The 27,545-nt window shown below is 50.0% G+C and overlaps 2 protein-coding genes across 9 annotated transcripts in view; one reads left to right on the top strand and one right to left on the bottom strand.

Annotated features, from left to right (window-relative positions):
• Window positions 1-2,201: 2,201 nt before the first annotated feature.
• Window positions 2,202-22,370, top strand: WBP1 (WW domain binding protein 1). The gene is made up of 4 exons (XM_069745009.1): window positions 2,202-2,371; window positions 5,487-5,589; window positions 7,063-7,224; window positions 11,703-22,370. Exons 1-4 carry the CDS (start codon window positions 2,312-2,314, stop codon window positions 12,317-12,319), a joined length of 942 nt encoding a protein of 313 aa, XP_069601110.1. The 5' UTR covers window positions 2,202-2,311; the 3' UTR covers window positions 12,320-22,370.
• A 2,896-nt stretch (window positions 22,371-25,266) lies between these two features.
• Window positions 25,267-27,545, bottom strand: part of MOGS (mannosyl-oligosaccharide glucosidase) — a 49,866-nt gene continuing 47,587 nt past the window's right edge. For all 8 annotated transcript variants that reach the window (XM_069745000.1, XM_069745008.1, XM_069745005.1 and 5 more), the window contains one exon: window positions 25,267-27,305. In XM_069745000.1, coding sequence (XP_069601101.1) covers window positions 25,571-27,305 — 1,735 coding nt within the window. In that variant the 3' untranslated portion in view covers window positions 25,267-25,570. The remainder of the gene's footprint in view (window positions 27,306-27,545) is intronic.

Below are 27,545 nucleotides of genomic sequence, written 5' to 3'. Positions count from 1 at the left end.
GAGCTGACATGGAGGAGTCTCATCTATTACATTATATATATATATACAGGACAGAGCTGACATGGAGGAGTCTCATCTATTACATTATATATATATATATATACACAGGACAGAGCTGACATGGAGGAGTCTCATCTATTACATTATATATATATATATATACAGGACAGAGCTGACATGGAGGAGTCTCATCTATTACATTATATATATATATATATACACAGGACAGAGCCGACATGGAGGAGCCTCATCTATTACATTATATATATATATATATACAGGACAGAGCTGACATGGAGGAGCCTCATCTATTACATTATATATATATATATACACAGGACAGAGCTGACATGGAGGAGCCTCATCTATTACATTATATATATATATATATACAGGACAGAGCTGACATGGAGGAGCCTCATCTATTACATTATATATATATATATATATACACAGGACAGAGCTGACATGGAGGAGCCTCATCTATTACATTATATATATATATATATATATACAGGACAGAGCTGACATGGAGGAGTCTCATCTATTACATTATATATATATATATATATATATACACAGGACAGAGCTGACATGGAGGAGCCTCATCTATTACATTATATATATATATATATACAGGACAGAGCTGACATGGAGGAGCCTCATCTATTACATTATATATATATATATACACAGGACAGAGCTGACATGGAGGAGCCTCATCTATTACATTATATATATATATATACACAGGACAGAGCTGACATGGAGGAGCCTCATCTATTACATTATATATATATATATACACAGGACAGAGCTGACATGGAGGAGCCTCATCTATTACATTATATATATATATATATATACATACAGGACAGAGCTGACATGGAGGAGCCTCATCTATTACATTATATATATATACACAGGACAGAGCTGACATGGAGGAGCCTCATCTATTACATTATATATATATATATATACAGGACAGAGCTGACATGGAGGAGCCTCATCTATTACATTATATATATATATATACACAGGACAGAGCTGACATGGAGGAGCCTCATCTATTACATTATATATATATATATATATACAGGACAGAGCTGACATGGAGGAGTCTCATCTATTACATTATATATATATATATATATACAGGACAGAGCTGACATGGAGGAGTCTCATCTATTACATTATATATATATATATATACAGGACAGAGCTGACATGGAGGAGTCTCATCTATTACATTATATATATATATATATATACACAGGACAGAGCTGACATGGAGGAGTCTCATCTATTACATTATATATATATATATACACAGGACAGAGCTGACATGGAGGAGTCTCATCTATTACATTATATATATATATACAGGACAGAGCTGACATGGAGGAGTCTCATCTATTACATTATATATATATATATACACAGGACAGAGCTGACATGGAGGAGTCTCATCTATTACATTATATATATATATATATACAGGACAGAGCTGACATGGAGGAGTCTCATCTATTACATTATATATATATATATATATACACAGGACAGAGCTGACATGGAGGAGTCTCATCTATTACATTATATATATATATATACACAGGACAGAGCTGACATGGAGGAGTCTCATCTATTACATTATATATATATATACAGGACAGAGCTGACATGGAGGAGTCTCATCTATTACATTATATATATATATATACAGGACAGAGCTGACATGGAGGAGTCTCATCTATTACATTATATATATATATATATATATACACAGGACAGAGCTGACATGGAGGAGTCGCGTATATTACAATATATATGACAGGCAGCCGGCGCCATCATTGTCGTTTCTCTCAGATTTTTCCTCAGGATCCGGTCCCGACTCCCAATCTCCGAGTTATGTGGCTGGCTCGCCCTTTTTTATACTTACGGTAACGCCCGCCTCTTCTGGTCTCTCCACCAATCACTGCTCAGCTTTATGATTCTTCCTACTCTAATTGGTGGCGATCATCGTCCCTCATTGCAGAGCTAAGGTTTAGATGCTGTAATCTGATTGGACAATATTATTTTCACTTCCTTTTAGTGATAAGTCCGCCCACTTCCTTTTGGAACTTGATCTGTCTGGACGATGTGTATCCAATCAGCGAGCATGTTTTCCATCTCTAGATGCTGATTGGTTAGTGACCCTCTGTGGGCGGAGTTACAGCTGTTGCTATGAGATCGGCTGCCGGGTTGGAGAAAATGGCGGCCGTGGAGCCGGGGACCGGGGAGAGGAGCCGGGAGCTGCGGGTGTGACGGCATGGAGGAGGCCGGGAGCAGCGCCGGCCTGTGGGAGAGGAGGGACAGCCCGGGACATCCGGTAATCAGCGAGTGCTGTGTATGAGAGACCGAGCAAGAGCGGAGACGTCGCCGGAGGGGCCTAAGGTCAAAGGCCGCGGATATATGGGGGTCCGGGGTGGTGACTGTATATATATATACACTAGAGGGTGGCAAGATTCTAACGCATCGGGTATTATAGAATATGTATCTCCACGTAGTATATTGCCCAGTCACGTAGTATATTGCCCAGTCACGTAGTATATTGCCCAGTCACGTAGTATATTGCCCAGCCACGTAGTATATTGCCCAGCCACGTAGTATATTGCCCAGCCACGTAGTATATTGCCCAGCCACGTAGTATATTGCCCAGCCACGTAGTATATTGCCCAGCCACGTAGTATATTGCCCAGCCACGTAGTATATTGCCCAGCCACGTAGTATATTGCCCAGCCACGTAGTATATTGCCCAGCCACGTAGTATATTGCCCAGTCACGTAGTATATTGCCCAGTCACGTAGTATATTGCCCAGTCACGTAGTATATTGCCCAGTCACGTAGTATATTGCCCAGTCACGTAGTATATTGCCCAGTCACGTAGTATGTTGCCCAGTCACGTAGTATATTGCCCAGTCACGTAGTATGTTGCCCAGTCACGTAGTATGTTGCCCAGTCACGTAGTATGTTGCCCAGTCACGTAGTATATTGCCCAGTCACGTAGTATATTGCCCAGTCACGTAGTATGTTGCCCAGTCACGTAGTATATTGCCCAGTCACGTAGTATGTTGCCCAGTCACGTAGTATGTTGCCCAGTCACGTAGTATATTGCCCAGTCACGTAGTATATTGCCCAGTCACGTAGTATATTGCCCAGTCACGTAGTATATTGCCCAGTCACGTAGTATATTGCCCAGTCACGTAGTATGTTGCCCAGTCACGTAGTATGTTGCCCAGTCACGTAGTATGTTGCCCAGTCACGTAGTATATTGCCCAGTCACGTAGTATATTGCCAGTCACGTAGTATATTGCCCAGTCACGTAGTATATTGCCCAGTCACGTAGTATATTGCCCAGTCACGTAGTATATTGCCCAGCCACGTAGTATATTGCACAGTCACGTAGTATATTGCCCAGCCACGTAGTATATTGCCCAGCCACGTAGTATATTGCCCAGCCACGTAGTATATTGCCCAGCCACGTAGTATATTGCCCAGTCACGTAGTATATTGCCCAGTCACGTAGTATATTGCCCAGTCACGTAGTATATTGCCCAGTCACGTAGTATATTGCCCAGTCACGTAGTATGTTGCCCAGTCACGTAGTATGTTGCCCAGTCACGTAGTATGTTGCCCAGTCACGTAGTATATTGCCCAGTCCCGTAGTATATTGCCCAGTCCCGTAGTATATTGCCCAGTCCCGTAGTATATTGCCCAGTCACGTAGTATATTGCCCAGTCCCGTAGTATATTGCCCAGCCATGTAGTATATTGCCCAGTCACGTAGTATATTGCCCAGCCACGTAGTATATTGCTCAGCCACGTAGTATATTGCCCAGTCCCGTAGTATATTGCCCAGTCCCGTAGTATATTGCCCAGTCCCGTAGTATATTGCCCAGTCCCGTAGTATATTGCCCAGTCACGTAGTATATTGCCCAGTCCCGTAGTATATTGCCCAGCCATGTAGTATATTGCCCAGTCACGTAGTATATTGCCCAGCCACGTAGTATATTGCTCAGCCACGTAGTATATTGCTCAGCCACGTAGTATATTGCTCAGCCACGTAGTATATTGCCCAGTCACGTAGTATATTGCCCAGCCACGTATTGCCCAGTGACGTAGTATATTGCCCAGCCACGCAGTATATAGCACAGCCACGTAGTATATTGCCCAGCCACGCAGTATATAGCACAGCCACGTAGTATATTGACCAGCCACGTAGTATATTGCCCAGCCACGTAGTATATTGCCCAGCCACGTAGTATATTGCCCAGCCACGTAGTATATTGCCCAGCCACGTAGTATATTGCCCAGCCACGTAGTATATTGCCCAGCCACGTAGTATATTGCCCAGCCACGTAGTATATTGCCCAGCCACGTAGTATATTGCCCAGCCACGTAGTATATTGCCCAGCCACGTAGTATATTGCCCAGCCACGTAGTATATTGCCCAGCCACGTAGTATATTGCCCAGCCACGTAGTATATTGCCCAGCCACGTAGTATATTGCCCAGCCACGTAGTATATTGCCCAGCCACGTAGTATATTGCCCAGCCACGTAGTATATTGCCCAGCCACGTAGTATATTGCCCAGCCACGTAGTATATTGCCCAGCCACGTAGTATATTGCCCAGCCACGTAGTATATTGCCCAGCCACGTAGTATATTGCCCAGCCATGTAGTATATTGCCCAGCCACGTAGTATATTGCCCAGCCACGTAGTATATTGCCCAGCCACGTAGTATATTGCCCAGCCCCCGTTACACCGCAGGCCGTTACCGCTGCCATTAACCCTGTGTGATCGGAGGGGATTACGGAGCGGGCGCCGGGCAGTGACTGTAGGGAGTAGGGGACGGACTAATCGGACTGTGGCCGTCGCTGATTGGTCGCGGAAGCCATGATGGGCAGCTGGCGAGATCAATCAGCGAACGAATAACCGTGACAGAAGGACAGACAGACGGAAGTGACCCTTAGACAATTATATATATATATATATATATGTCCCGGGGTTGTGACGCCCCATGTATATATGGGGGTCCGGGGGTGGTGACTGTATATATGGGGGTCCTGGTGGCTGATTCTCCATCTCGGCGTCTTGGGCGTTGATGTCCGGTGAGGTCCGGAGCTCAGTGCAGCCGCCTCTGTGCGGGGGCTCGGCCTGCTTCCTGCGGGTCCTGCTCCTGGTCGGTTCCGGCCGGTCCTGTTGGGCTCGGGCTGTTACTTTTTGTTGTGTGTACACACGGGCCGGGGTCATTCCTCTGTGACATAACACGGCAGATCTCACCAGGGACAGACATGTACGAGGCTCCCCGCTGGCCTGCTGACACTGTCCTGCCGCCTGCACTGGTAAGAGATGGGGGGCATCCAGGGTGGGCTAGCAGATGTAGAGCGGCGTGCATTGTGTGCACGGCCAGACGCTCTGTAACCCCTGTATCCTCTCCTCAGGCTCGGGAGCACTGTCCGGGGGTCAACAACAAGCCGTACGTGTGTGACAGCGGCCACTGCTGCGGGGAGAGCGGGTGCTGCACCTACTACTACGAGCTGTGGTGTAAGTAATCCAGAGCTGTGTCCTACACCCCCCCACCCTCCGTCACCCGCTTCATCCTAACCCCCCCCCCCTCAGTCACCCGCTTCATCCTAACCCCCCACCCTCCGTCACCCGCTTCATCCTAACCCCCCACCCTCCGTCACCCGCCTCATCCTAACCCCCCACCCTCCGTCACCCGCTTCATCCTAACCCCCCCCGCCCTCAGTCACCCGCTTCATCCTAACCCCCCCCGCCCTCAGTCACCCGCTTCATCCTAACCCCCCACCCTCCGTCACCCACTTCATCCTAACCCCCCACCCTCCGTCACCCGCCTCATCCTAACCCCCCACCCTCCGTCACCCGCTTCATCCTAACCCCCCCCGCCCTCAGTCACCCGCTTCATCCTATCACCCACCCTCAGTCACCCGCTTCATCCTAACCCCTCCCCTCAGTCACCCGCTTCATCCTAACCCCCCCTCTGTCACCCGCTTCATCCTAACCCCCCCCCTCAGTCACCTGCTTCATCCTAACCCCCCACCCTCCGTCACCTGCTTCATCCTAACCCCCCCCCTCAGTCACCCGCTTCATCCTAACCCCCCCCCTCAGTCACCCGCTTCATCCTAACCCCCCACCCTCCGTCACCTGCTTCATCCTAACCCCCCCCCACCCTCAGTCACCCGCTTCATCCTAACCGCCCACACTCCGTCACCCGCTTCATCCTATCCCCCCTTCAGTCACCCGCTTCATCCTATCCCCCCTTCAGTCACCCGCTTCATCCTAATCCCCCCCCCCCTCAGTCACCCGCTTCATCCTAATCCCCCCCCCCCCTCAGTCACCCGCTTCATCCTAACCCCCCACCCTCAGTCATTCGCCTCATCCTAACCCCCCACCCTCCGTCACCCGCTTTGTCCTTCACTCCCCATCCTCCGTCACCCGCTTTGTCCTTCACTCCCCATCCTCCGTCACCCGCTTTGTCCTTCACTCCCCATCCTCCGTCACCCGCTTTGTCCTTCACTCCCCATCCTCCGTCACCCGCTTTGTCCTACACCCCCCGATCCTCCGTCACCCGCTTTGTCCTTCAACCCCCACCATCCGTCTTCTGCTTTGTCCTTCACCCCCCACCATCCGTCACCCGCTTTGTCCTTCACTCCCAACCCTCCGTCACCTGCTTCGTCCTACACCCCACCCCGCCATCTGCCTCGGCCTGCACCCCTACCACTGTCATCCGTCACCTGCCTCATCCTACCCCCATCCCTCCATTATCCGACTCGTCCTACACCCCACCCTCCATCACCCACCTTGTCCTCATGCCAGCCTTGTGGTCCCCGCCCAGCTCGGCCTCCTCCTTCCTCATCCCACTCTCCCCTCCCCCACCTGTTGTCTGCCTCGTTGCCCCAACCCCATTCCCTCTGTCCTGCCTCGTCCTGCACCCCATCCCCCTCGGTCGCCACCCTTGTGTCCCCCATCATCCCTCACCTGGTGTTTCCTCTGCAGGGTTCTGGCTTCTCTGGACGGTTCTCATTCTCCTGAGTTGCTGCTGTGCCTATCGCCATCGCCGCGCCAAGCTCCGCCTTCAGCATCAGCAGCGGCAGCGGGAGATCAACCTCATTGCCTACCACCGTGCCTGTCACTACCCGCCATCCATGCTGGACCTGAGTAAGTGGCAGCTGAGCCTCTCACCCCCCCCCCCAAATATCAGCATTGTGTTCACAGTACTCATGGGATCTGCTCTGCCCCAGGATAGCACGGCCACACGTGGGATCTGCTCTGCCCCAGGATAGCACGGCCACACGTGGGATCTGCTCTGCCCCATGATAGCACGGCCACACGTGGGATCTGCTCTGCCCCATGATGGCACGGCCACGCATAGGATCTGCCCTGCTCCAGGATAGCACGGCCATGCATGGGATCTGCTCTGCCCCATGATGGCACGGTCACGCGTGGGATCTGCTCTGCCCCATGATGGCACGGCCACGCGTGGGATCTGCTCTGCCCCATGATGGCACGGTCACGCGTGGGATCTGCCCTGCCCCATGATGGCACGGCCACGCGTGGGATCTGCTCTGCCCCATGATGGCACGGCCACGCGTGGGATCTGCTCTGCCCCATGATGGCACGGCCACGCGTGGGATCTGCTCTGCCCCATGATGGCACGGCCACGCGTGGGATCTGCTCTGCCCCATGATGGCACGGCCACGCGTGGGATCTGCTCTGCCCCATGATGGCACGGCCACGCGTGGGATCTGCTCTGCCCCATGATGGCACGGCCACGCGTGGGATCTGCTCTGCCCCATGATGGCACGGCCACGCGTGGGATCTGCTCTGCCCCATGATGGCACGGCCACGCGTGGGATCTGCTCTGCCCTTATGTTGTGTTGTACCGTAGTATTAATACTCGGAGGATCTGGTACTAATATCCGTGTCTTTGGTCTCTGTAGTGTGGTTACTCGGGGTGTATAGTAGTGGATCTAGTGTGGATCTCGTGTGTTCAGTATTAATACTCGGGGGATCTGGTACTAATGTCCGTGTCTTTGGTCTCTGTAGTGTGGTTACTCGGGGTGTATAGTAGTGGATCTAGTGTGGATCTCGTGTGTTCAGTATTAATACTCGGGGGATCTGGTACTAATGTCCGTGTCTTTGGTCTCTGTAGTGTGGTTACTCGGGGTGTATAGTAGTGGATCTAGTGTGGATCTCGTGTGTTCAGTATTAATATTCGGGGGATCTGGTACTAATGTCCGTGTCTTTGGTCTCTGTAGTGTGGTTACTCGGGGTGTATAGTAGTGGATCTAGTGTGGATCTCGTGTGTTCAGTATTAATACTCGGGGGATCTGGTACTAATGTCCGTGTCTTTGGTCTCTGTAGTGTGGTTACTCGGGGTGTATAGTAGTGGATCTAGTGTGGATCTCGTGTGTTCAGTATTAATACTCGGGGGATCTGGTACTAATATCCGTGTCTTTGGTCTCTGTAGTGTGGTTACTCGGGGTGTATAGTAGTATTATCTAGTGTGGATCCCTTGTGTTCAGTATTAATACTCGGGGATCTGGTACTAATGTCCGTGTCTTTTTTCTCTGTAGTGTGGTTACTCGGGGTGTATAGTAGTATTATCTAGTGTGGATCCCGTGTGTTCAGTATTAATACTCGGGGATCTGGTACTAATGTCCGTGTCTTTTTTCTCTGTAGTGTGGTTACTCGGGGTGTATAGTAGTATTATCTAGTGTGGATCCTGTGTGTTCAGTATTAATACTCGGGGGATCTGGTACTAATATCCGTGTCTTTTCTCTCTGTAGTTTGGTTACTCGGGGTGTATAGTAGTGGATCTAGTGTGGATCCTGTGTTCAGTATTAATACTCGGGGGATCTGGTACTAATGTCCGTGTCTTTTCTCTCTGTAGTGTGGTTACTCGGGGTGTATAGTAGTGGATCTAGTGTGGATCCTGTGTGTTAATATTCGGGGGATCTGGTACTAATGTCCGTGTCTTTGGTCTCTGTAGTGTGGTTACTCTGGGTGTATAGTAGTATTATCTAGTGTGGATCCCGTGTGTTCAGTATTAATACTCGGGGGATCTGGTACTAATATCCGTGTCTTTTCTCTCTGTAGTGTGGTTACTCGGGGTGTATAGTAGTATTATCTAGTGTGGATCCTGTGTGTTCAGTATTAATACTCGGGGGATCTGGTACTAATGTCCGTGTCTTTTCTCTCTGTAGTGTGGTTACTCGGGGTGTATAGTAGTATTATCTAGTGTGGATCCTGTGTGTTCAGTATTAATACTCGGGGGATCTGGTACTAATGTCCGTGTCTTTTCTCTCTGTAGTGTGGTTACTCTGGGTGTATAGTAGTATTATCTAGTGTGGATCCCTTGTGTTCAGTATTAATACTCGGGGGATCTGGTACTAATGTCCGTGTCTTTTCTCTCTGTAGTGTGGTTACTCGGGGTGTATAGTAGTGGATCTAGTGTGGATCCTGTGTGTTCAGTATTAATACTCGGGGATCTGGTACTAATGTCCGTGTCTTTGGTCTCTGTAGTGTGGTTACTCGGGGTGTATAGTAGTATTATCTAGTGTGGATCCTGTGTGTTCAGTATTAATACTCGGAGGATCTGGTACTAATGTCCGTGTCTTTGGTCTCTGTAGTGTGGTTACTCGGGGTGTATAGTAGTATTATCTAGTGTGGATCCCGTGTGTTCAGTATTAATACTCGGGGGATCTGGTACTAATGTCCGTGTCTTTTCTCTCTGTAGTGTGGTTACTCGGGGTGTATAGTAGTATTATCTAGTGTGGATCCCGTGTGTTCAGTATTAATACTCGGGGGATCTGGTACTAATGTCCGTGTCTTTTCTCTCTGTAGTGTGGTTACTCGGGGTGTATAGTAGTATTATCTAGTGTGGATCCCGTGTGTTCAGTATTAATACTCGGAGGATCTGGTACTAATGTCCGTGTCTTTTCTCTCTGTAGTGTGGTTACTCGGGGTGTATAGTAGTATTATCTAGTGTGGATCCTGTGTGTTCAGTATTAATACTCGGGGATCTGGTACTAATGTCCGTGTCTTTTCTCTCTGTAGTGTGGTTACTCGGGGTGTATAGTAGTATTATCTAGTGTGGATCCCTTGTGTTCAGTATTAATACTCGGGGGATCTGGTACTAATGTCCGTGTCTTTTCTCTCTGTAGTTTGGTTACTCGGGGTGTATAGTAGTGGATCTAGTGTGGATCTCGTGTGTTCAGTATTAATACTCGGGGGATCTGGTACTAATGTCCGTGTCTTTTCTCTCTGTAGTGTGGTTACTCGGGGTGTATAGTAGTATTATCTAGTGTGGATCCCGTGTGTTCAGTATTAATACTCGGAGGATCTGGTACTAATGTCCGTGTCTTTGGTCTCTGTAGTGTGGTTACTCGGGGTGTATAGTAGTATTATCTAGTGTGGATCCCGTGTGTTCAGTATTAATACTCGGAGGATCTGGTACTAATGTCCGTGTCTTTTCTCTCTGTAGTGTGGTTACTCGGGGTGTATAGTAGTGGATCTAGTGTGGATCCTGTGTGTTCAGTATTAATACTCGGGGGATCTGGTACTAATGTCCGTGTCTTTTCTCTCTGTAGTGTGGTTACTCGGGGTGTATAGTAGTATTATCTAGTGTGGATCCCGTGTGTTCAGTATTAATACTCGGGGGATCTGGTACTAATGTCCGTGTCTTTTCTCTCTGTAGTGTGGTTACTCTGGGTGTATAGTAGTATTATCTAGTGTGGATCCCTTGTGTTCAGTATTAATACTCGGGGATCTGGTACTAATGTCCGTGTCTTTTCTCTCTGTAGTGTGGTTACTCGGGGTGTATAGTAGTGGATCTAGTGTGGATCCTGTGTGTTAATATTCGGGGGATCTGGTACTAATATCCGTGTCTTTTCTCTCTGTAGTGTGGTTACTCGGGGTGTATAGTAGTGGATCTAGTGTGGATCCTGTGTGTTCAGTATTAATACTCGGGGGATCTGGTACTAATATCCGTGTCTTTTCTCTCTGTAGTGTGGTTACTCGGGGTGTATAGTAGTGGATCTAGTGTGGATCTCGTGTGTTCAGTATTAATACTCGGGGATCTGGTACTAATGTCCGTGTCTTTTCTCTCTGTAGTGTGGTTACTCGGGGTGTATAGTAGTATTATCTAGTGTGGATCCTGTGTTCAGTATTAATACTCGGGGGATCTGGTACTAATATCCGTGTCTTTTCTCTCTGTAGTGTGGTTACTCGGGGTGTATAGTAGTATTATCTAGTGTGGATCCCGTGTGTTCAGTATTAATACTCGGGGGATCTGGTACTAATGTCCGTGTCTTTTCTCTCTGTAGTGTGGTTACTCGGGGTGTATAGTAGTATTATCTAGTGTGGATCCTGTGTGTTCAGTATTAATACTCGGGGGATCTGGTACTAATGTCCGTGTCTTTGGTCTCTGTAGTGTGGTTACTCGGGGTGTATAGTAGTATTATCTAGTGTGGATCCTGTGTGTTCAGTATTAATACTCGGGGGATCTGGTACTAATGTCCGTGTCTTTTCTCTCTGTAGTGTGGTTACTCGGGGTGTATAGTAGTATTATCTAGTGTGGATCCTGTGTGTTAATATTCGGGGGATCTGGTACTAATGTCCGTTTTCTCTTGTAGGGGTGTTGTCGTCCTTTAAGCTCCCGGCCTACGAGGAGGTGGCGTGCCGGCCCACCACCCCTCCCCCTCCATACAGCTCAGCCCTCACCCCGCTGGGCCTCCCGTCGTCTTCGGTGCCTCCGTCGGACCCTCCATCCTTCTCGCCGAGCTCGGACCACTCCAGCAGCTGCTCCTGTACCTCCGGCTGTATGTTATCGGGAAGCAGCTCCTTCTCCGTCCAGGTGACGGATGAGACCGGCACCAGCCTGGGGAGCGCAGCCAGCGACGGCCGGAGCTGGGATCACACACCGGAGGAGGAGGAGGACCAGCAGGGGGCTTGTGGCCCCGAGCGCTCTTTTCACAAGCAGACTGCTTTCTCCTCCTACGTGGATTTCTTTGATTCTCACCATTGTTGGGACATTGAGGAGGAGGATGAGGAGGCTGAAGAGGAGCATTACCGGCAGAGGAGGCTGACTGGAGACTCTGGGATCGAGGTCTGCCTCTGCCAGGTGCAGGGTGAGGAGGATGATGGTGGGCAGCTGCACGATGATCCTGCCTGTGCACAGAGGAGGAAATCCACAGAATCACCTGCGGAGAAGGGAGACACAGAACCAAACTCTCCCATCCAATCTGTGTAACGCCAGGACCCAGACCGTGGAGTGCCACTAATACAGCCTCCTAGGGGAAGGGTCCTATATGGCCAGCTAGATGGTGGGGGGAGGTCTGCTCCACGTGGATCAGCCCGAGCGTGGGGGGTTCTACTCTATACGGACCAGCCTGGGTATGGGGGGAGGTCTACATGGACCAGCTGGGGGGTTCTGCTCTATACGGACCAGCCTGGGTATGGGGGGAGGTCTACATGGACCAGCTGGGGGGTTCTACTCTATACGGACCAGCCTGGGTATGGGGGGAGGTCTACATGGACCAGCTGGGGGGTTCTGCTCTATACGGACCAGCCTGAGTGTGCGGGGTCTACATGGACCAGCTGGCGCGTGCTGCTCTATTCGGACCAGCCTGGGTATGGGGGGAGGTCTAAATGGACCATCTAGATGGTGGGGGGAGTTCTGCTCAACATGGACCAGCTAGCGGGTGGGAGGCTTCTGCTCTATACGGACCAGCCTCAGTGTGGGAGAGGTCTACACGGACCAGCTCGGTAGGGGGTGTTTCTTGATATGGATCATCTCATGGCGGGGTGGGGGGTATTGCTGGACACGGACCATCCCGAGTGTGTGGTCTATGTTGTACAGGTCCTTCTCAAAAAATTAGCATATAGTGTTAAATTTCATTATTTACCATAATGTAATGATTACAATTAAACTTTCATATATTATAGATTCATTATCCACCAACTGAAATTTGTCAGGTCTTTTATTGTTTTAATACTGATGATTTTGGCATACAACTCCTGATAACCCAAAAAACCTGTCTCAATAAATTAGCATATCAGGAAAAGGTTCTCTAAACGACCTATTACCCTAATCTTCTGAATCAACTAATTAACTCTAAACACATGCAAAAGATACCTGAGGCTTTTATAAACTCCCTGCCTGGTTCATTACTCAAAACCCCCATCATGGGTAAGACTAGCGACCTGACAGATGTCAAGAAGGCCATCATTGACACCCTCAAGCAAGAGGGTAAGACCCAGAAAGAAATTTCTCAACAAATAGGCTGTTCCCAGAGTGCTGTATCAAGGCACCTCAATGGTAAGTCTGTTGGAAGGAAACAATGTGGCAGAAAACGCTGTACAACGAGAAGAGGAGACCGGACCCTGAGGAAGATTGTGGAGAAGGACCGATTCCAGACCTTGGGGAACCTGAGGAAGCAGTGGACTGAGTCTGGTGTGGAAACATCCAGAGCCACCGTGCACAGGCGTGTGCAGGAAATGGGCTACAGGTGCCGCATTCCCCAGGTAAAGCCACTTTTGAACCATAAACAGCGGCAGAGGCGCCTGACCTGGGCTACAGAGAAGCAGCACTGGACTGTTGCTAAGTGGTCCCAAGTACTTTTTTCTGATGAAAGCAAATTTTGCATGTCATTCGGAAATCAAGGTGCCAGAGTCTGGAGGAAGACTGGGGAGAAGGAAATGCCAAAATGCCTGAAGTCCAGTGTCAAGTACCCACAGTCAGTGATGGTGTGGGGTGCCATGTCAGCTGCTGGTGTTGGTCCACTGTGTTTCATCAAGGGCAGGGTCAATGCAGCTAGCTATCAGGAGATTTTGGAGCACTTCATGCTTCCATCGGCTGAAATGCTTTATGGAGATGAAGATTTCATTTTTCAGCACGACCTGGCACCTGCTCACAGTGCCAAAACCACTGGTAAATGGTTTACTGACCATGGTATTACTGTGCTCAATTGGCCTGCCAACTCTCCTGACCTGAACCCCATAGAGAATCTGTGGGATATTGTGAAGAGAAAGTTGAGAGACGCAAGACCCAACACTCTGGATGAGCTTAAGGCCGCTATTGAAGCATCCTGGGCCTCCATAACCTCTCAGCAGTGTCACAGGCTGATTGCCTCCATGCCACGCCGCATTGAAGCAGTCATTTCTGCCAAAGGATTCCCCACCAAGTATTGAGGGCATAACTGAACATTATTATTTGATGGTTTTTTTGTTTGTTGTTAAAAAACACTTTTATTTGATTGGATGGGTGAAATATGCTAATTTATTGAGACAGGTTTTTTGGGTTATCAGGAGTTGTATGCCAAAATCATCAGTATTAAAACAATAAAAGACCTGACAAATTTCAGTTGGTGGATAATGAATCTATAATATAGGAAAGTTTAATTGTAATCATTACATTATGGGAAATAATGAAATTTAACACTATATGCTAATTTTTTGAGAAGGACCTGTAGCGTATATAATCACAGGTAGGACTATGTGACCGGTGTAACGAGGCTTTCATGTAGCGGTGCCCAGTACCCGCCAGCAGCGGGGAGGACACTGGACAGGTATTTGATGCTGCTCAGCTGGCTTCACTAGTGTTCCTATCATGTAACGGACCTGCCCTACAGGCGGGGGACTGCCAGGAGCTGCCACTGTTGGGCTGCGCCCCACTTGGGATCTCTGCTATGAGCTTTCTGGTAGATCCACCCCAGTACGTTCTTACGGCCAGTAATGAGGCCGAGCAGTGCGTGGCGGTATATATATACATATATATACAGTCGTATACGATGCATTGTGCGTTAACACCAAATAAAGCTGTTTACCGTGAGTAGTGACCGGAGCAGCGCTGTAGGGTCCCCAGGACAAGGAACAGTGATGCCCCCGGGGGTGGTGTTGGGGGGGTTACAGAGGGTAACATTGCACTTGTAATCACTGCTCACCCCGTGACGCGTTCTTCTGGGTTTGTTGGGACAGTCTGACCAGCAGTATTTATTACACACATTATCAGCTCTGTCCCCAATGGGGCTCACATTCTAAATTTCCTTTCCGTGTGTCTTTGGTGTCTGCTTCCAATGCATATGTGATAATGAGGTTAATATGGGGGTTCTCTGGATGTTACCGCCCCATCTGTATTCCTGATAGGACATACATTGGCTTGGAAAAGTATTCACCCTCATTGGCTTTTTACCCATTTTGTGAAATTACACAAATATTTAAACACAGGTTGTAATCCGACTACTTAGTGCTAATGCATCACACACCAATCCAAGTTGGTGGAGAAAAATATTGGCATAAAGTTATGGGATGAAATAAGTAAAAATGTCCATTTGCATATGAATTCACCCTTTCTGCAATGAAGCGCCCATAAAGTTCTGGTGCCAGCAATTCCCTCCATAAGTCACATGCTTAGGCCTCTTTCACATTTCCGTCAGTACGGGTCCGTCGCTATGCATCGTACCGACGGACGTTGTGAAATTTGTGTCCGACGTGGGCAGCGGAGGCAGTTTTTCAACGCATCCGCCGCCCAATCTGAAGTCCGGGGAGGAGGGGGCGGGGTTTCGGCCACCCATGCGCAGTCGAAAATGGCGGACGCGACGGGCAAAAAAAGTTACATTGAACGGTTTTTTGTCCATCGCGTCCGCCAAAACACGACGGATCCGTCGCACGATGTATGCGACGTGTGGCAACCCGTCGCTAATACAAGTCTATGGGAAAAAAACACATCCTGCGAGCACATTTGCAGGATCCGTTTTTTGCCCAAAATGACAGATTGCGGAAAAAAAGACGGAAGTGTGAAAGAGGCCTTAGTGACGGGATGTCTCCCTGTCTGCAATCGAAGTGTTACGTCGGTTAGTATATACACTTTGCCTTCTCTAAGGATACAGAGGCTGCAACACCATTAACAAGAGGCACCACTAACCAAACTCCCCGGAGACCGGGCAAGTCTACAAACAGCACCCCGCAGACCGGGGAGGTCTCCAAACAGCACACTGCAGACCGAGGGACTGAGATCGCCAAACCACCCCGCAGACCGGGGAGGTCTCCAAACAGCAGACCGGGGAGGTCTCCAAACAGCAGACCGAGGGACTGAGGTCTCCAAACAGCACCCCGCAGACCGGGGAGGTCGCCAAACAGCACCCCGCAGACCGGGGAGGTCGCCAAACAGCACCCCGCAGACCGGGGAGGTCGCCAAACAGCAGACCGAGGGACTGAGATCGCCAAACAGCACCCAGCAGACCGGGGAGGTCTCCAAACAGCAGACCGGGGAGGTCTCCAAACAGCAGACCGAGGGACTGAGGTCTCCAAACAGCAGACCGAGGGACTGAGGTCTCCAAACAGCAGACCGAGGGACTGAGGTCTCCAAACAGCAGACCGAGGGACTGAGGTCTCCAAACAGCAGACCGAGGGACTGAGGTCTCCAAACAGCAGACCGAGGGACTGAGGTCTCCAAACAGCAGACCGAGGGACTGAGGTCTCCAAACACCACCAAGAAGACCAAGGAGGTCTTTACATAAGTCAGGGACAAAGTTATTGAGAAGTACAGTTTCCAAGCAAAGACTGGAATATCTGTCCATACAACCACAATAAGCTGCACACTCCATACAGGGGATCTTTATGGAAGAGTGGGCAGAAAAATTGGGCCTTAATTTACACAAATTGTACGGCTCATTTTGAGTTTGCCAAAAGACATGTAGGAGACTCCCCAAATGTATGGAGGAAGGTGCTGGGGTCAGATGGGACCAAAATGTAACTTTTTTCTGTTCACTAAGGTAAATGCTATGTATGGCGTCAAACCAACACAGCTCATCACCCCAAGAGCACCATCCACACAGTGAAATGTGGTGGCAGCATCATGCTGTGGAGATGGTTTTCGGCAGCAGGGACAGAGAAAATGGTCGAGTTAAGGAGAACATGGATGGTGTGAAATACAGAAATATTTTTTAGCAAAACCTGTCAGTCGGTCAGTGATGTGAGGCTGGGATGGAGGTTCATCTTCCAACAAGACAATGACCCAAAGCATACTGCTGAAGCAACACTCGAGAGGTGTAAGGAGAAATGTGTAAATGTTCCGGAGCGGCCGAGTCACAGCACAGACCTTCATCCAATGGAGAATCTGTGGTCAGACGTGAAGATTGATGTTCACCAGAGGGAAACCATCGAACCTGAAGCAGTTCTGCCTCAAGAAATGGACAAAAATTCCAGTGGCCAGATGTGTAAAACTCATAGAGACGGCTGCAGCTGTAACTGCCACAAAAGGAGGCTCTACAAAGTACCGACTTTAGGGGGGTGAATAGTTATGCACACTGAAGGTTTGTTATTTTGTTCTATTTGTTGTTTGCTTCACATTAAAAAAAGAAATCCACAGTTGTTGGCATGTTCTCTACATGAACTGATGCAAACCCTCAAACAAATTGTGGAATTCCAGGTTGTGAGGTACAAAACATGCCAAAGGAGTGAATACTTGCACAAGTCACTGTATGGACGTCATTGATGACAGGTGCCTGATTATAGTCCTCCGCTGTGAACCCGTTCTGGTCAATCCCACCCTTGTATGATAGAGGCAACCATCTATCTGAGCTACATCTGTCCTCCTGGAGCGGCGGGCTGCTCTGTGAATCGGTGACAACCTCTGTGATGCAGGCCGAGCTTGAATCTTTCCTGGCAGATGATGGCTGTTATTTAGCCATCATCTGCTTAATAGCATGGGTGGACCGGAGCTACCCCTGTGGCTGTTGGCTATCTCTGACAGCAATAGATAATACCCCCCCACGCGCCTGTGACATGATCACGGAGCACTGATAGGTGGTCATAACAGCGGGGGTCTGCTGAAGACCCCTGTGCCTGTCACGATAGTCCTGTGAAAGCCCGCCTGCTATAAACAGCCCGAGCGATCTGACGATCGCAGCTTCCAGTCACCTAAGCGTAACAAGAAAAATAATTAAAACACAAATTGTGGGTTTTTTTGGTCACTGTAACCCTGCAATAAAATAAGTCGATCAAAATATCGGCTCTATCCCAATATGGAATAATAAAAAATGTCGTCTGAGGGCGCAAAGCAATCAGCCCTCACCAGCCCCAGATCATGAGAATTGAAAACGTAATGTGTCTCGGTAAAAGGTGACAAAAGCAGAAATGTTCCTTTTTTATAATTTTTTTTTTTCACCGTTTAAATGAAATCATAACTCCACATTTGGTATCTGCATAGTTGTACTGACCTGGAGGATCCTACTGCCAGCTCAGTTTTACTGTAAAATCAACGCTGTCAAAACAAAAACATTGCAGAATTGCACTTTCACTATTTCACCGCACTTGATTTTTTTTTTTCCCGCTTTCCAGTACATCACATAAAATGAATGGTGTCATTCAAAAGCACAACTTGTTCCACAAACAAACAAGTCCTCATACAGCCATGACAGCGGAAAAAGAAGGAAAAAAACTGTAAACCGCCTGTCGGAAAGGGGTGAAGATGAAGGCAGTCACGGTAGCTCTTTATCTTTGATGCGATTGAATACATGAGTAATTACTGGTCTAGGGGCCAGATCCGTAGTCTGTGAGTGGTGCACAGGAACCATGCAAACCTGCCTGCTGGAATCCATGGTGCCTCTGTGGATTTGTAGGCTGGGTGTGACGTATCGGCCAGATGCTCAGTGCAGCATATTGTATATTATGTATGTTGAAGGGTCCGCTGGCTGGCCTCTATGCCCGGGAGTAGTCTGCTGGCTGTTGGGCTCGAGATTTGTCCTCCAGCTGGCCTCTCTGCTTGGGAGTTGTCCACTGGCCAGCCGCGGGAGGTGTCTGCCGGCTGGCTGCTGGGCTCTGGAGTCGTCCACTGGGCATGGGAGTCGTCCACTGGCTGGCCTCTCTGCTCGGAAGTCGTCCACTGGCTGGCCTCCTCTGCTCGGGAGTCGTCCACTGGCTGGCCTCCTCTGCTCGGGAGTCGTCCACTGGCTGGCCTCCTCTGCTCGGGAGTCGTCCACTGGCTGGCCTCCTCTGCTCGGGAGTCGTCCACTGGCTGGCCTCCTCTGCTCGGGAGTCGTCCACTGGCTGGCCTCCTCTGCTCGGGAGGCGTCCACTGGCTGGTCTCCTCTGCTCGGGAGGCGTCCACTGGCTGGTCTCCTCTGCTCGGGAGGCGTCCACTGGCTGGCCTCTGCTCGGGAGGCGTCCACTGGCTGGGCATGGGAGGTGTCCACTGGCTGGCCTCCTCTGCTCGGAAGTCGTCCACTGGCTGGCCTCCTCTGCTCGGGAGTCGTCCACTGACTGGCCTCTCTGCTTGGGAGTCGTCCACTGGCCTCTGCTCGGGAGTCGTCCACTGGCTGGCCTCTGCTCGGGAGGCGTCCACTGGCTGGGCATGGGAGGTGTCACTGGCTGGCCTCCTCTGCTCGGGAGTCGTCCACTGGCTGGCCTCTGCTTGGGAGTCGTCCACTGGCCTTCTCTGCTCGGGAGTTGTCCACTGGCTGGGCATGGGAGGTGTCCTCTGGCTGGGCATGGGAGGTATCTACTGGCTGGCCTCTCTGCTCGGGAGTCGTCCACTGGCTGGCCTCTCTGCTTGGGAGTCGTCCACTGGCCTTCTCTGCTCGGGAGTTGTCCACTGGCTGGGCATGGGAGGTGTCCTCTGGCTGGGCATGGGAGGTATCTACTGGCTGGCCTCTCTGCTCGGGAGTCGTCCACTGGCTGGCCTCTCTGCTTGGGAGTCGTCCACTGGCCTTCTCTGCTCGGGAGTTGTCCACTGGCTGGGCATGGGAGGTGTCCTCTGGCTGGGCATGGGAGGTATCCACTGGCTGGCCTCTCTGCTCGGGAGTCGTCCACTGGCTGGCCTCCTCTGCTCGGGAGTCGTCCACTGGCTGGCCTCTCTGCTCGGGAGGCGTCTGCCGGCCGGCCAGCCGCTGGACTCAGGCGTTGTATGCGAATCCCTGCAGTGACTGAGCTCCATGATTAATAGTTGTGTCCTAATGAAAGGATGGAGTTGTCACATCAGTCCTATGTCCTTTCTGCTCAGATTTATGACATCATTAATGAGAAGTAATGACAGACCTGCGTTACCCAAGGAAGGCGCGCGTGTTCTCACAATCATTCACATCTCGTCCTTCCTGTGTATGTATTTTCGGAGCCCATTGCTGGGTTTTCTTTGTTCACCGGATGCTTTCTATTTATTGCCGCCCGCATCTGTGGGACCATGTTCTACAGGGTGAACAGCAATGTCCCCTAATTCTGACGGCACTAGGTGGTGTCAGATTTTTTTAAGGTTGTAAATCTCGACACCAGAGCTTTCTGTCATCTCCCACCTTTAATTCCAATCCAATATAACATGCAGCCGCATGGTTCTGTGCATTTATGATAAGGTGGTAAGGCCGCATCTGGATCGCCCCCGTAGGGCCGTGGGGTACTCTGTACCGGGCCCTTCGGTTCTCAAGGGGGATGTCATGGTTGCTGACCCAGTCCGTGGCCCTCGGGAGGTCCGTTGATAAAAGGGGAAAGGTCTTTAAAGGGATAATGTTCATGACGCCACCTGTGGTATTCTGTCAGGGTGACCGACGCTGCTCCCACAGGTGAAGTATATCCCCAGGGCTTCCCAGAGTGTAAGATGGTGGATGATGTAAGGCGCAGTGAATAACGAGGACACAAGGTTGCAGTCTCTTTACCTTTACTGAAGACTTCAGCATCCACAGTCCAGAGCACAGACCACAGGGCAGGCAGAGTCCAGCCGGTCTGAAGGCAAATCCAGAGTCCCCTTATCCAGGTGGAAATCAGTAGCCTTCCTCTAGCGCCTGGGTGTTGTAGTACCTTACTGCTGAACCTCTCATAAGCTCCTCACAACTGTTACTGGTGTTCTAGATGTTATGTCTTTCTCTCTGTCCCCCAGATGGATAGGAATAACCCGTATGACTGATGGCCTGAGGCTTTTTACAGGGACTCTAGCATGCCCCAGCCCCCACAAGTTGCCACCGTGCCTCCTGGGTATAGGTTGGGCAGGTAACGTGGAATTGGCTGTCCTGCCAGTCAATGGAGCAAGGCTTGGAGACGATGACTCCCTCGGTGTTCTGGCTACCGGATGCTGTGCCTCAGAAGGAGGCAGCCTGTATAGGGCAGAACTCCTGGTTTCCTCTCCTTTTGCTTTGACTTCGTTTCTCACCAGTACAATTCGCTGTTCGTGTCTCTTTCTTAGGATGCTGCCGCACGTGGGGCAGGCGCAGCTCCGTGACCTTCTGTCTAGGCCTCTGACAGGATCCCACCCCTGTCAGGGACCACTCTGTCGGCAACTGCTAGATGTTCCTCCTTCCTCTCTGTCTGCCTGACAGGAACTCACAGTCAGAAGCTGACGGGGCTTCGCTCAAACTTCCTATCCAGACCACCAGTTTTACCTAATTTTCCTAAAAGATAGGAGCATGGCTCCCCCTGGTGGACTGGAGTATGAAATGTGTTGCATGCTTGTGATACCTGGTAAAGAGATCTCCTTTATTGCCTTCAAACGTAACATCACTTCCCCCTAGAGGAGAATGATATTACTGCAACGACCCGGACCCTGGGGCGCTGCACGTCCACACTAAGCCAGTCCTATAAGGAGGCAGAGTTTCCACAGCTCATTTATTACATGTAAACGTTGCCATGAAGCGCCCGGCTGACGCACATCAGCTGCACGTCATTTCGGCCATGTAGGCCGTTGTCTTTGACGCTTCTCATACGTTTGGAGCAGCGGTTTGTGACTAAAGTTTGGCTTCAGCAGTCAGGGCAGATGATCCGAGCACACAGACCCCGCCGCCCTCATCATTGGATCCCACTCCATCCTACCCCACCATAATCTGCTCTGCATGTATGAGGTGTTCAGTAATTTACCGGAATACGAAAAAGACATTTTCTGAGAAAACTCAACTTGCTACTTTTCACGGTAATCCTCTTTGACCAACACAATTATTCCACTTGCCTCCAGTGATCAGATGCCCTCAGAATAGGAGATTTGATGCCAGGAGGACCTTGTTCTTGCATCTGTGACTCCATTATCATCAGGCAATCGTTGCCCACATGATAGAATGTGACGACTGGAAGCCCGGACTGGAACGAACGATGGATGATGAAACTCCATGATGCCACATTCCCACAGAGCAGTTTGCGCTTTGCGATACTTGTGAGCTGGCACATTGTCTCGAAGCGCCAACACGCCTGCCGACTACTTCCCTCAGCATTTCTCTATGCATCACGCAATGCCTTCATTGTTGAAGCCTAGATGTCTCCAGTATTCGGTGTCACGAGTTCAACATATAAAATGCCTTCTGTATCCAATAAACTGTTCCATGATCTTTCCAGCTGTCTGCTGGGTATGACATTTCTTTGGAGTAGTCACCTTGTGCCTCCATTGCATGGGCTCTTGTTTGGTCTCGGTATCATGGTGATGGACACATGTATCGTCATCAGTAATTCAAGAATAGAAGTCTCCTGGAGTTTCTCCAGGCTGGTCTACATTCTCTTGGCTGAATTGCTGGCGACATGTTTTGGTACCCACACGCAACTGACCTTTGACATCATGAATGAGACTTGGCTTCTTTTATGTGAAATGTAATCACGGAACGAAGCTCCAAATCCTTCACTCTTTTGTAGAGCCGCACTGTACTGCACTTGCCATCCTGTCACTTCCAGCGCTTTCATCAGACTAAACTGTGTCTAAAAAAAAAAACACAAAAATTGAGCTTGGATTCAGTTGGTATACATGCAGCACATAAACGCATGTTCACATTGGCCATAAAGCCCACAAAACCTACAAGAAACAAAATTAGTAAAAACCCTGCTGTAACTAAGTAAAAAGCAGAAGTGCATGTAAATAACTCCGTGTTCTTAATAATACTGTTTTTGATAAAAAAAATAACATAAAGCCGTCTCACCATCGACAAGGTGACTGATCAGGACGGATCTTACACTGTCTAATATTAAAAACCTTACCAGATTGGGACTCGGCCCTTTTCTCTGCCCTTATTCACACACTGAGGTAAACTCTGACACATGGTAAGGTTTTTAATATTAGACAGAGTAGGACCGTCACCTTCTCGATGGTGGGATGGCTTTTATGTTATTTTTGATTACAAACAATATTACTAAGGACCCTGAGTTATTTAAATGAACTTTTGCTTTTTTACTTATTTAGTTACAGCAGGGTTTTTGCAAATTTTGTTTCTTGTAGGTTTTATGCGCTTTATGGCCAATGTGAACATGCATTTGTGATGCATGTATAGCAACTTAATCCAAGCTCAATTTTTGTGTTTTTTTTCTTTGAATTTTTGTATTCTGTGCAACCTGGGGTGTGGCCTCCCTTTCCCGAGATGGAAATTACATTTAAAAGCTTCCTCAGACTGGTGTCCATAGATTGGGACCCGGTCCTTTTCTCTGCCCTTATTCACACACTGAGGTCAACACTGACACATGGTAAGGTGTTTAATATTAGACAGTGTAGGTTCTGTCTCGATCACAGTCACCTTGACGACGCTGGGATGGCTTTTATGCTAGTTTTGATCAAAAACAGTATTACTATGAACCCCGAGTTATTTAAATGCACTTTTTACTTATTTTGTTTCTTATAGGTTTTGTGAACTTCTGTGTCTGTTGCATGTACTGATGTTACAACATGCACAAAAAGCTCAGCTCTCTGACCCTGACAGAACATAAAGTGGGCACAAAGACTTCATCACTGGATCTAGCTGCTGCTCTGTCCTCCCCCCTCATAGTGGTCTTTGCACTGTGTATACAGATATCCCACACTCGGCTGATGGTCCGCACACAGAGACCCCACCGGCCTCATCACTGGAGCCTGCTGCTCCTCCGTCCTCCCATCATAGTGGTCTCTGCACTGTGTATACAAGTATCCCACACTCGGCTGATGGTCCGCACACAGAGACCCCACCGGCCTCATCACTGGAGCCTGCTGCTCCTCCGTCCTCCCATCACAGTGGTCTCTGCACTGTGTATACAGATATCCCACACTCTGCTGATGGTCCGCACACAGAGACCCCACCGGCCTCATCACTGGAGCCTGCTGCTCCTCCGTCCTCCCATCATAGTGGTCTCTGCACTGTGCATACAGATACCCCACACTCGGCTGATGGTCCGCACACAGAGACCCCACCGGCCTCATCACTGGAGCCTGCTGCTCCTCCGTCCTCCCATCATAGTGGTCTCTGCACTGTGTATACAGATATCCCACACTCGGCTGATGGTCCGCGCACAGAGACCCCACTGGCCTCATCACTGGAGCCTGCTGCTCCTCCGTCCTCCCATCATAGTGGTCTCTGCACTGTGTATACAGGTATCCCACACTCGGCTGATGGTCCGCGCACAGAGACCCCACTGGCCTCATCACTGGAGCCTGCTGCTCCTCCGTCCTCCCATCATAGTGGTCTCTGCACTGTGTATACAAATATCCCACACTCGGCTGATGGTCCGCACACAGAGACCCCACCGGCCTCATCACTGGAGCCTGCTGCTCCTCCATCCTCCCATCATAGTGGTCTCTGCACTGTGTATACAGGTATCCCACACTCGGCTGATGGTCCGCACACAGAGACCCCACCGGCCTCATCACTGGAGCCTGCTGCTCCTCCATCCTCCCATCATAGTGGTCTCTGCACTGTGTATACCCCACACTCGGCTGACGATCCGCACACAGAGACCCCACCGGCCTCATCACTGGAGCCTGCTGCTCCTCCATCCTCCCATCATAGTGGTCTCTGCACTGTGTATACCCCACACTCGGCTGACGATCCGCACACAGAGACCCCACCGGCCTCATCACTGGAGCCTGCTGCTCCTCCATCCTCCCATCATAGTGGTCTCTGCACTGTGTATACCCCACACTCGGCTGACGATCCGCGCATGGAGACTTAACCATTGTAATGTATAAATCTCTTATACCAATGATAAGAGCACGTAGACCTGGAGCCTTCCAGCTTGTGGCCGTACACCCTAAAGTGTCTTCCTATGCTGTATCTAAGCTGACGTATCACACCCTATACTATAAAGCAGGGGATCATTTAGAGACCGTCCCGGCTTTGTCCTGCCTTCACGGCTCTCATCTGACATGACACATGTAAAGCTCTGGTTTGTAGCCAACATTCTGGTTCCAGGTCGAGCTTACGCTGAATGTTTCGCTCAGTGTCACTTCTCGCATGTGAACGCCATTTCTTAGCAGGTGAATAAACAAGATACAACAGGGCGGATGGCAAAAGGACTTTTAATAAGACATGGCAGAGATGGCGCCTGCCCAGCAGGACATGTGCGGATGTGTCTGTCCTGAGTGAGGGATCGTGCACACGACCACAGTATGAACCAGATCATCCACTCCACCTAGTTCTAGGTCCAGTTAGGCTTTATTCCACCATGGGAGAGGGCCACCCCAGTGCCCACCCCCAGTAAGGCCGTGTGGAATAGCTGGATCACCACAGAATAGGACAGCTCCAGAGCATTACGGAGATGTAAGGAAACATGGCGGATATCTGAGGCCTCACCCTGATGTATTGGGTCAGTATTCTTCCGCCATTACCAATACAACTAGAGAGCTCCAGCCCGTGAAGGGGTGACAGCCTTGGCCACGGCCGGTCTGGTCATTATACTGTTCCCATAAAAAGCCGCTTTCTTTGTATTGTCGGTATAGATTAGAAATGAGATTGATCCGCAGCTCTCGATACAGGCCCAGCGCCCGCTCCCGGTATGGGCCGTCCATGTGACTGTACCTGTGCAGGGCCCTGACCACGAGGTAGTTAATATTAATCCATATAGGGCCCCTCCAGTATGGGGGGTCATGCTCAGTGTTACGCTGCATAAATAAAGGACTGCTCTTGGACAAGGATCGGATACCATACGGGGTCCACAACCTGTCGGCATCTCGCAGAAGATCCAGGAGGCGACCAAGCTTCGGGGAATCTGGAGATAAAATCTGCAGAATGAAGGGAAAGAGGGAGACGTAGCCCAGGGCACCGACAAACTGCAATTTTGGGGATTTTCTTACTACTCTGATAAATCTTGGGGGTGGGACACTACGAGGGTCTTGTCCGGGAACAGGTCTAGGTCGCTCCCATTCCAGGGCCACGTTCTGTGTGTGATTACCATAATCGGCATACGCTCCCAGTCTCTCAGACCAGTGCAGCTTGTCCAGTAAAGCATTGTCTGCAAGCGCCATGTGAGACTCATCGTACCGCCGACCATCTTCTCCAAGTAGGCGACAAATGGTGGCCATGACTTCAGATGCCAGAGTCATCCAGCACCGCAGGTCCACATGGCGCTCATCATCTGATGGGTGTGATGAGCGAGGGTAATCGTCCAAGCCGGATGTCAGCGTTTTTGGGTTCAGGAAGCGTAGGGTGTCCCTGTCCCGTCCGCGCCAACGATACGTATATGGGAGAGGGCCACTTTGTGTGCTATTGAACCATTCGTACCAGGTCTGCAAGCGAGGAAGGGCCCTGCGAAGAAACTGCAGGCCTTCAGCAGACACCGACCCATCCGCCAGCAGCTGTTGCAGGGCCAGGAACAGAGTAGGAGGATTGGCATTCTCATCCCACTGAACCACAAACTCAGCAGGTACTTTACTGCGAGCCTCAGCTCCCAGTATCTGCTCCCGGGGGATCCAGCCATCTGCATTCATCAGGTCCAGCCAGTGTGCCAGCGACTGCCAGGCCAAGGTAGGGTTCCACCGACCAATGAGCAGTAAATGGAAACCCTCGTCCCACAGGAAGCCTCGGGGAAAGAAGGAGCGGGACGGGACAGCGGTATAGAGAGGAGCCTGAGGGTAGGACACAGGTTCTGGATTGAACCGTGACTGCACCAGCGAGCTTCCATAGAAGTAGCCCATGCCCCCCAGCATGTTGGAAAGGGCAGCGTGAGCAAAGGACACCTGCTCCGGGATGAAGCCTTTCTCCTCTAGGTGGAAGAGTTCCCGGAAGCGATCCTCCATACGCCTCTTGTGCATCTCCAGCTCCATAGAGAAAGATGTGCCAGAAAGCAATCCTGGCCGCTGGGTGAAGCTGTCCGACTCGAACAGAATCTCCACCTGAGCGGGGAGATACAAAGTGACCTGGTGAATGATGATGTGGGAGTGGTCCGAGCCAGGCTGAGGTGGAGGATGATAGGTATCGAGGCCGAAGTAACGCTGCATATTGCTGGAATCGGCAGCAGGGTGAGTAAAGCGATCCCTCATACTACTCCGCACAACGTCCGTGATGTGGTGGAGACCGGGGCAAACTGTCACCAGGTGATTATAACTGTGAAGAAAGGAGAGTGAGTTATCCTGGGTAATACTACACATATACAAGACCATATAGAGGTGAGGACAGAGCAGGGTATCGGGGTAATACTGCACATATACAAGACCATATAGAGGTGAGGACAGAGCAGGGTATCCCAGGGGTAATACTGCACATATACAAGACCATATAGGGGTGAGGATGGAGCAGGGTATCCCGGGGGTAATACTGCACATATACAAGACCATATAGGGGCGA

The sequence above is a fragment of the Ranitomeya imitator genome, chromosome 1 (genome assembly GCF_032444005.1).
Source record: "Ranitomeya imitator isolate aRanImi1 chromosome 1, aRanImi1.pri, whole genome shotgun sequence".
In the NCBI taxonomy this organism is placed as follows: Eukaryota; Metazoa; Chordata; class Amphibia; order Anura; family Dendrobatidae; genus Ranitomeya; species Ranitomeya imitator.
The sequence above is the reverse complement of the archived record's forward strand: the minus strand, read 5'-3'. Positions and strand labels throughout refer to the sequence as shown.